At 48.8% G+C, this 9,887-nt stretch overlaps 2 protein-coding genes across 3 annotated transcripts; one reads left to right on the top strand and one right to left on the bottom strand.

The window, feature by feature from the left end:
- Window positions 1-468: 468 nt before the first annotated feature.
- Window positions 469-6,324, bottom strand: ccnb3 (cyclin B3). 2 transcript variants are annotated; one of them, XR_009932671.1, is made up of 13 exons: window positions 6,060-6,324; window positions 5,709-5,846; window positions 5,304-5,390; window positions 4,801-4,910; window positions 4,406-4,574; window positions 4,045-4,143; window positions 3,682-3,774; window positions 3,343-3,480; window positions 3,015-3,170; window positions 2,745-2,894; window positions 1,780-1,910; window positions 645-1,138; window positions 480-613 (listed from the first exon to the last, which is right to left on the bottom strand). XR_009932671.1 is itself a non-coding variant. In XM_062484126.1 (12 exons), exons 2-12 carry the CDS (start codon window positions 5,790-5,792, stop codon window positions 1,069-1,071), a joined length of 1,287 nt encoding a protein of 428 aa, XP_062340110.1. In that variant the 5' UTR covers window positions 5,793-5,846; window positions 6,060-6,324; the 3' UTR covers window positions 469-1,068. The 2 variants fall into 2 exon arrangements, 1 of the variants encoding a protein (XP_062340110.1); XM_062484126.1 differs by having other exon boundaries at window positions 469-1,138.
- A 492-nt stretch (window positions 6,325-6,816) lies between these two features.
- si:dkey-171c9.3 (uncharacterized) lies at window positions 6,817-9,654 on the top strand. The gene is made up of 2 exons (XM_062484235.1): window positions 6,817-6,898; window positions 8,326-9,654. The coding sequence occupies exon 2, from the start codon at window positions 8,332-8,334 to the stop codon at window positions 9,478-9,480; it is 1,149 nt and encodes a 382-aa protein (XP_062340219.1). The 5' UTR covers window positions 6,817-6,898; window positions 8,326-8,331; the 3' UTR covers window positions 9,481-9,654.
- The last annotated feature ends 233 nt before the right edge of the window (window positions 9,655-9,887 follow it).

The raw sequence follows: 9,887 nt of genomic DNA, 5'->3' as shown, positions 1-9,887 counted from the left end.
ATGGAAACACGCAGACAACAGCCATGGAAACACGCAGACAACAGCCATGGAAACACGCAGACAACAGCCATGGAAACACGCAGACAACAGCCATGGAAACACGCAGACAACAGCCATGGAAACACGCAGACAACAGCCATGGAAACACGCAGACAACAGCCATGGAAACACGCAGACAACAGCCATGGAAACACACAGACAACAGCCATGGAAACGCACAGACAACAGCCATGGAAACACAGACAACAGCCATGGAAACACACAGACAACAGCCATGGAAACACACAGACAACAGACATGCATACACCAACAGACTAACTGCTTTGAACTTAAGAAATGCTGATGAAGAGGTAAGTAACAGTAGTCTTTGTTCGATTAGCAGAAAGTAGGGACTGGGAGAGATGTGACAGGGAGAAAGAAAGCATGAGGTGGTAGAGGAATACTGGAAAAAGGATGACATTCTCTTAACAACTAAAACTGTTTATTTTCAAAGCCTTGACAGGAAGACGTTAAAAAAAAGAAATCACAGGTATCACTATCGTACAAACATGATTACCTGTACACACAAGTACGCAAAACACAAACTGATGAGCACAAACACACACCATACATACTATATACACACATCCACACACTATATACACACACACACACAGTAAAGAAAACACACTTAACTGCAGAAATATACTTAGATTTCCGTAAGTTAAACTCGACAAACCAGCAGTTCACCGCCGACAATACTCGTGACAAACACATACAAACAACAAGGGCTTTTTTCTTAAAATAGTTATAAAAGAATACAAATGTCTCAATAGAATGAACATTATAATACAACAAAAATGCTTATGAACATAATTTATAACAACAACAAGCACATTGCTGAGGACACCTATATTTTTTACAAATTGCAATAAAATACATCTTTATTACAAAACAGAATAGACAGATAATATGGTTGGGTCTCTCTGTCTCTCTCTCTCTCTATATATATATATATATATATATAAATATTACAGAATATATACATGGGGTTCTCTTTCCTAGAAACACACATTGTTGACATCACCATCATGCCAGCAAAGCACTCTCCAGGGTCTCTATGGCAACCACAGGGATGGCCGCCACCTCAAAAAACACCCTGTAAACAGAATAAGGAACAAGGAAAACCTTAGATGTTGTTTACTTATTTCTCCTCCCAGACTGCATCTACGTTGGATGTTGTTGCTGTTGATGCAGCAGATAAACAAATCAAACAAGATCAAAACCAGAAGTGAATCACCACTGACTAATTCAACCAATTAGCTTCTGGGAGGAAGTTAATCAATATGGATGAGAGAGGGGGGGAGTAAAAGAGGGCGAGTGAAAGAGAGAGCGAATACAGGGTGTTCTTTCTGGTAAGCACAGATGAGCTCTAATCTGCATCGTGCACTCTGGAGTGATCATGTCTGAAGTGTGCTCTCAGTACTGATCATGTCTGAAGTGTGCACTCTGTAGTGATCATGTCTGAAGTGTGCACTCTGTAGTGATCATGTCTGAAGTGTGCACTCTGTACTGATCATGTCTGAAGTGTGCACTCTGTACTGATCATGTCTGAAGTGTGCACTCTGTAGTGATCATGTCTGAAGTGTGCACTCTGTAGTGATCATGTATGAAGTGTGCACTCTGTAGTGATCATGTCTGAAGTGTGCACTCTGTAGTGATCATGTCTGAAGTGTGCACTCTGTAGTGATCATGTCTGAAGTGTGCACTTTGTACTGATCAGGGAAGAAGCATACGTACTTGTGGGCGTACTTGGTGCGCACGGCGCGGAGCTTGTCGTCGGGGGGGCTGGACAGCATGGCGTGCAGTCTGCGCACCAGCGGAGCCAGCTGGGACACATCGTACCCCGAGTGGTACTGGAGCACGGGGGACTGGGGAGGGAGGAGAGGGAGAGGGGAGGAGAGGGGGATAGGAGGGAGAGTTAGTCTTGTTTATCCCTTGTGCTGCCTTCGGGTCACATGACCCAAAGGTTCATAACGAACCATCGTTGTGTTTACCCAATTTTACCCAATACAAAAACAAATAAAATTAATTTTCTTTTAACCTTTGCAATGTGGGGGGTCTGAGACAGCCCAACGGTAAAAGAAAATGCTTCACTTTGTTTTTGTATGCGGTAAATTTGTCGCAATACGACGGTGGGTCACAATGACTGATTGGTCAGAATGACCCGAAGATAACACAAGGGTTGAAGATATCCACGTGAGAGGGGTGTGAGCATAGATATATATAAACACTACATGTCTCGTCCACCCATAACATTGTGTTGATGCTACATGTACTTTTTAAATGACAATAACTTGCTCAATTTTCAACCGATTTTGAATTTCCGAGTTTGGTTTGTTATCGTCAGAGATGTCGGTATGCCACTGCATACTTATGAATAATGATTTTTATTTATTTTTTTATAGCATAGAAGTATGCAGTGGCATAACGACATCTCTGACGTTGATAACAAACCAAACCGTTTCAAAATCGGTTGAAAATTGAGAAAGTTACGGTCATTTAAGAAGTACATGTAGATTCAACACAATGTTATGGGTGAGCGAGTTGACTGTAGCAAGATGGCCGCCATGTGCGGACGTTCTAGACTCCGCCGTAAGACATCTAGTGTTTATATATATATATATATATATATATATATCTCTATGGGTGTGAGTGTGTACGAAAGACCTGGTGTGTTTTTGTGTGCGCGTTCCCAAACCCACCCATCCTCCCAGGTCCTTGGTAACCATGGCGAGCAGCAGGGAGGCGGCGGCGAGGGCGGAGCCTCTCTCTGGCAGCAGGTCCATCTCCAGCAGGCTCAGCTCACACGTGAACCTGGCCAGGGTCAGGGTGTCCATCCCTGCACCCACACACTGGGGAGGAGAGAGGAGGACAGGTCACACACACAGGACAGGTCACACACACACACAGGACAGGTCGTACACAAACACACACACACACACACACACAGAGGAGAGGTCACACACACACACCTTGGCGTAGCGCCGCAGGAAGCGGTAGGAGACAGGAATGTTGATGTCGAAGCTCAGCGTCTGAAGGATGCTCGTCTCCATGGAGATTAGCTCCTCCCTCTTGTAGGCGTCATCACAGATGTACAGGAAGTCGTCCAGGCAGGGAGGAGAGCGCTCCTGGAGGGGGGAGGGAGGACAAAGGGAGAGAGAGAGGGAGGGAGACGGGGAGACAGAAGAGAGGTGGGGAGGGTTGGAAAGAGGGGGTTGCGAGCAACAACAAAAAAAGTGTTATGCATGAGTGCGGTCAAAAATCTGAGAAAACCCTTACTGCGCGCGTGTGTGTTCTCACCTCGAACTTGGAGGCTATGAGCATGGCTGTGGAGCCAATGAGCTGCAAGGCCTCTCTGTTGACGGGGCAGGCAGACAGGTAGAGGTCGGTCAGCTTCACAGCCAGGTACAGGGTCTCGTGGTTCAGCTCAAAGTTCTCCTGCACGCACACACACACCATATGGATCAGATATGCATTTGCACATACGCACTCATATATATACACACACACACACACAATCATATAGATATACACACACACGCAGTGTTTTCGTTTTCACACAGGAACAGAAAGAGACGCAAAATAACGACCGGTTCAAACACACACACACACAGGCAATTATTGGTGAGTAACACGCACCTGGACCTCCACCAGCCAGTCCACCAGTATGGCCCTCATCCCTGGGTTGAGACTGGGCTGCTGGGCCATGTAGTCACACACAGGAAACTTCTCCTGGGGGCAGGATGAGTGAGGGAAGGGAGAGAGGGAGAGAGAGAGGGGCAGAGAAGGAGAGAGGGAGTGGGGGGTAGACAGAGGGAGAGAGAAGAGGGGAGAGTGATGGAGGAGAGAGGGACAGAGTGGTGTATGAGGGGACAGATGAAAGGGAGAGAGAAAAAAAAGGAGAGAGCGGGGTTCAGGAGATTACAAGCATGAACAAGAGGACGCTTTGATGTTCAGAGAAGCACAAATGACTGTGCGTGTGACTGTGACTTTGTGTGCTACCTCTCGTTGTTTGAGGTAGTCAAAGATCTCCTTGGCGTACTCTGCAGTGAGGGAGACGTCATTCTGGTGCTCTGAGTCTATATCAAACTGCTCTGGGATCTGGAGGGAGGAGATTAGCAAGGAGAGAGATGGAGAGAAGAGAGAGAATTCCAGGCACAGGGAAAGAAAGAGAAAGAAAAAGGAGAGAAAAATTAGACAAAAAAAATGAAAGCCACATTTGTGCATGACAATATTCAAGTCTCGCTCTTTCAAGACTCTGTCAGCAGGACTTCCTGACTTTGTCAGGGCTTGACAACAAAAGTGTGTTCAGTATCCATCTCTGCTATGATGAGGATGAAGATGACCCCCCAGGCTCTCGTACCTGAGGTCTCTGCAGGTGGGGGGGTAGCTCTCTACGAGGGGGGGCCTCCAAGACCCCCAGCTCCTCTACTGGGGGGGTTGCTGCCCTCTCCTCCTCCTCCTCCTCCTTCCTCTCCTCCTCCTCCTGTTTCTTCCCCTCTTCGGGTCCTTCTGACCTAACAGAGGAAGTCCTGGAACACAGAGGTCAGTCAGGCTCAGAGAGGAGCTCCCGCTAAACACACACAGTAACACGAGGGGAAACGTGTGTGAGAGAAAGAGATTAAGAGAAAGTGAGAGTGTGTGTGAGAGAGTGTGGGTGTATGTGAGTGTGTGTGTACGTGACTGTGTATGAGACAGGGTGTGTGTGTGTGTGTATGTGAGAGTGTGTGTATATGAAAGTGTGTGTGCGTGCATTACTTCTTCAGGTTGGCCCTGTTCTTGGAGGACCCCTTGCTGGAGGTCTTCTTCTGGACCTTCGACCCTGTTTCCTTCTTCCTGCCTGGCAGAGAGAAGCTGAGCTTGCCGGCCTATCAGAGAGAGAGAGGTTTTATCAACAAAACAAAAAAAATATTGTCCAAACCGCCTGTTAGCCACCCGTCAGGTCTGGAGTGGTTGCAGCATCACTGATTCCACCAGGGCATCTTATCCACAGGGGGCCTGAGACTAGAATCTCTCCCTCTCACACGTATGGATCCGTGCCGGCGAAATCAAACGTAATCGCCTGGAAACATCTCCCGTCGTCATGGCGATCCGACAGGCATCGACCAACAACCTGTCAGAAGGACTAGCAACAGGACCGCTGGGCTCCGTTTCGATTCTCTCAGGTGGCGTCCTGAGAGAAACCAGCATCCTTCCTTTCCTCCTTCTAGGCAAACCTAGGCCACGATTCATGGATTGGTTGTTTCGCGGAGTCTACTCACATTGGTGATGTCAACGAAGGCCGTTCTCTTCTTTGGGGCTCCCTGAGGCGGAGCGGAGGATCTCTTTACCTGGAGGGAGCCTTCCTCCTGTGTCACACACACACACACACGTAAGACGGTTGCCTAAATGTGTAAGCGTCGTAGCTTAGCGAAGAAGCTCAGCCCTAACTGATACCTACGTAAGGAATATATAAGGAAATAGTACTTTTTGCCCCCCACAGGAGGCAATTGGTTATGCATGTTGAGCGTGATCTCATTAGCTTTGTTCATTTAGTTGGTGAACCAGGTTCATTAGGAAAGTGTTGAAGAATATTTAGCTCGCCAGCATTACGTAAGCAAAACAAACAAGTTAGGCTAACTCAAGGCTAACTATTTCAGTTTGTCGCTATAAGTGACGTTTATTACCTGGTTCTCCGTGGCTTTCGCGTGCAGTTTCGGTATCCTGCTACCGCCCGTAGCAGTCGGTTTCTTTCCCCTCACAAAAGGCATGGTGTCCTGATCCCAATCTTAGAAGGATGCAATGGGTATACCGGGTGCTATATCCTGTATAATACAAATATGCAATAAAATGGGCGGGTAACATTTGAAAATAACGACGGGTTCTTCAAGCCGCAACGTAACCTGGCTTTGTTTACCGCTAGCTACTTAGCTCCCGAGCTACTACGATGAACAAACAGGCTGAGTTGAGTGCATGTGGATTTTATCTGCGACACATGCAGCAAGGCGAAATGTTTGAGAAAAACAGTTTGATCTTACCTTGTTTTACGATTTTGCAGTGAGTTCAACCAAATGCAAAAGTAACGTAAATCATGCAATTAATTCCACAGTGTAGACTTGTGTAAAGTTCTCTCTGCGAGCCCGTAACAAAAGTGTGCCGCTGTTAAATCCAAACCTTATGCGGAAGACGCCCATTGGCTGAAGATCGTGCGCAGCTGTCCTATCGGCACCTAGCTAGGATGCCGTTGTCGAGCGGAGGCGGCCACAGAATTTTCAAACTCCTTAGCAACCAATCAGATGTGGGCTAAGAGGATTTTGTTGTCGTTGAGTTTGGCATCGCATAGATTGCAAACGCCCACTGTTAAATCCCTTGAATCGAACTGGAAAAAAACAATTTCCTTAAAGACCTAAACTCAGAAATGGTTTTGTATACCTCATAACCTGGTCAAATGTTTCTCATGCTGTCAGTTTAAAATCAGTTGGTTCTTAATCTGATTTTAGGGTTGCCACCCGTCTCGGTTTTCCCGGGATTGTTCTCTTTTATTTTCCCTCTACTGCTATTCTATTTTTCATGGCTTCCTGGAAAACAACAAACATGTTTGAAAAAAACATTTTAAAACATCACATTTTTAGTCCGAAAATGGGTAAAACACAGCGAAGATTGGCCATTGATTGGTATCAAATAGGAAAGCTTACTACCGCCCCCCTCAACCCTCGCACTATGGGCCTCACACAGAGATGGAAGCTAACACACACTCATACACAGGAAGTGATTCTCACAGTTATCTGTCACACCATTTCCTCATTGAACTACACTTTCGTCCCAGACAGACCCAGCACAACGCTAGTTTCTGCTTGGCCTGCAGCTCACTGAGACGGTGAGTATCATTATACACCCAGCTGTGTGCCTCTCCTCATATCCCCCTCCTCTCCCTTCCTCTCCTCTCATTTCCCCTGCTTTCCTTTCACCTCCACTCCTCTCCCCTCCTTTCCTCTATCCTCCTCTCCCCTCGTCTCCCCTCCTGTCCCTTCCATTCCACTCACCTGCTCTCTTCTCCCTTCCTCTCCCTCTCCTCCTCCACCTCCTCTCATCCACTTCCTCCTGGAGTAAAGTGATGAACTGTCTGTCCTCTAACAACCAATTGCGAAATGACCTTGGCGGTGTTCGAGAAGCGGTGAAAAAATACTAGTTCTGCTACCATGAAAAACACCAGAAGATTTGCATCTCCAAATAGATGGTCAGACTATCGTCTCATCTCTCCCCCTCCCCTGCTTCCTTTCATCGCTCTCACGTCTTCCCTATGTCCTCTCACTTTCTTAAAGTGATTGTTTTCACTTGTCTTTCGACCGGGGTCAAATCTGCTTTGTTCCTTTCCAGTGGGGTGCCCTTAATTTGTCTCAAAACAGCATAACCATCACATTGGGGCGCAGCCAAAAAGCATAAACTGTGACACGAATCAAGGCCACCCCATGCCTCCTCTGGTGCATTTGATCCTCTTCTGTCTCAAGTCAGACCCCCGGAACGAACGGCAGGAGGAAAATAAATAAAGAAGGCATTGAATCCGCCCGAGCTCACTAAAGATGGACGCACAAATCCAGACAGACAGAAACAATGTTTTTAGTGATGGAAACCCTCAGGCACCATCACATCCCTGATGATGATTTCATCAGGCTCTGAATCATCACAATCCCTCCTGGTGATAGCATCACTGGGCTTGGCGGGCTTTCGGGTGCAGAGTTGGAAGGTTGGAAGGAGAGATGGTTCACACATGGATTCCGTTACCTTCTGGAACATTCCGTTGCCCCTTGGAACACACTGAGGCAAAAGCTGAAGACGAGAAGTCTCTGTGAAGATTTATGTCGAACCCTCGATATGATCTGTGAGTGACGGAATGGTGAAAGAACACGCAATTCCCACACATGCCAACACTCACAGATGAAGACATGTTTTTACATCTAAATTCAAAACTTGGATTATGTACAGTTGAAAACCGTTTCAAAGCACATCGAAAATAATCAGTTCAGTGAAACCGTTTCAAACAGGCACTCATCTACCATGTCAGCAGACCGTGAACTTCCTGTCTGTCACGCGCCTCACTTCCTGGAACCTTGCACATAATCTGAGGAGCCCCAACCACACTCAGTTTCCATCCTGTGACTGTTAAGCAGCAACACCTTCTGACTCTGAAAGGATGGTTGCTAAGAAAGCCGTTCAGATGAAACCAAAAGTGTATGGTTTATGGTCAACCAAAAGTTTATGGTTGTTAGTTTTCTACAGCCTTTTTCTGTTCCTTTTTTCCTGTAGGTTTCGATGAAGGCAGCGAGAGAAGCTACAGAACCCGGTTCGGACCACGGGGTTCCGAAGGTTCCGGAACGCGCCCGTGGATATCCGGATCACAACAGCAGCGCCAACAGCTCCCGCAGCTCTGCGGCCCTCATCGACGGCTACGCCCAGGACCTGGCCCGGAGGATCCTGCAGGGGGCCGGGTCCCAGGGGCCCCCAGAACCTCCCCGGGACAGGGAGAGCCTGGCAGGGCAGCTGGCCTCCATCACCCTCCAGGCCGCTCTGAAGGAGGCCTCTGAAGGTGGGGGAGCAGATGGCGAGGAGGAGCCTGGATGTCCTGGGTATTCTATCTCCACCTCCAGGAACCCCCCCTCCTGCTGCCCCTCCCTGCCCCAGAACGGCCTCCCCAACGCTGGATCCCTGGACTACCCTGACGCCCCCCCGACCACCCCGCTCCTTCCAGAGATGGTGAAGAGCCGGGACAGCTTCACCCGGAGGCTGAAGGGAGGTCTGGCCAACGAGTTCCTGCCCTCCCCCTCGCCCCCGCCCCCCACCCCCAAGGAGAAGACGATTGAAGGGCTGGGGTCGGAGATCGCCGAGGAGCCCAACCAGGACTTTGTGGGGCGTCTTTTGTGCTCGTTGTCGTTAGAGACCTCCGAGAGAGGAAGGGACGTCGTCTGGGAACGAGATGGTTTTTCATCAGGCACTGTCCTGGACAGCTACGGGGACAAGCGAGGACCCCTCGACAGGGTCGAGCTCGAGGAGTATGCGGGGGCTCTCTCCGATGAGATCATCGGCTGGATGACCAATCGCCGCCCTTCGCCGATGGAACTCCGGGAGCGAGGTAGCCGTGACGACGACGGCCTCGGTCTCGCGGCAGGCCGTCTGGCGGAGAGGATCGTCACGGCCGCCCTCACCGTCGTCACGGAGACGAGCGGCGGGAGGAAGCAGGAAGTACGGACGACAGGAAGCCAGGCGACGAGACCCGGAAGCGAATCCGCTCCGTCGCGCCACCTCGGCCCTGTGGACGAGGAGACAGAGCCGAAGCCTGGACGCGTCGCCACAGCTTCTGCTGAGGATCGTGATCCTCCAGGTGGGGAGAGGCTGAAGGCCTACGCAGGCAGGCTGGTCTTCGAGGCCCTCTCCCAGGCTGCAGCTGAGCTGAAGGGGGCATAGCTCCACCACAACCTGGTTAATTTTCCATTGTTCAACATTTTTGTATTCTTCCTGACTGATTTATGATGTGTGATGTTTCTATTGTACTACATAGTGTATTTGTAGTTTTGGTTTTTCATTTATTTGATTTATATTAACGGATTTCAACTCTTGTTCTCCCGGTCACGACGAATAAATGACAGACAAAAAAGTTCTACTAGCTCTCCTAATCACCAGCCAATCAGCATCCAGCTGCACTGGTCAAACCACCCTGATTGGCTAGCCTGACCATGCACCCAGTCAAACACATCACCCTCCAGAGTTTGCAGTGTTTGTTGACGTGCGTGTGTGTGAGGGTGTGTGGGTGGGTGTGTATGTGTGTGTGTGGTAATGACATGTAACAGCCACTAAAGGGCGCCACCCCAGAA

Source organism: Osmerus eperlanus, chromosome 18, assembly GCF_963692335.1.
Source record: "Osmerus eperlanus chromosome 18, fOsmEpe2.1, whole genome shotgun sequence".
Lineage (NCBI taxonomy): Eukaryota > Metazoa > Chordata > Actinopteri > Osmeriformes > Osmeridae > Osmerus > Osmerus eperlanus.
This window is presented reverse-complemented; position numbering and strand designations above follow the sequence as displayed.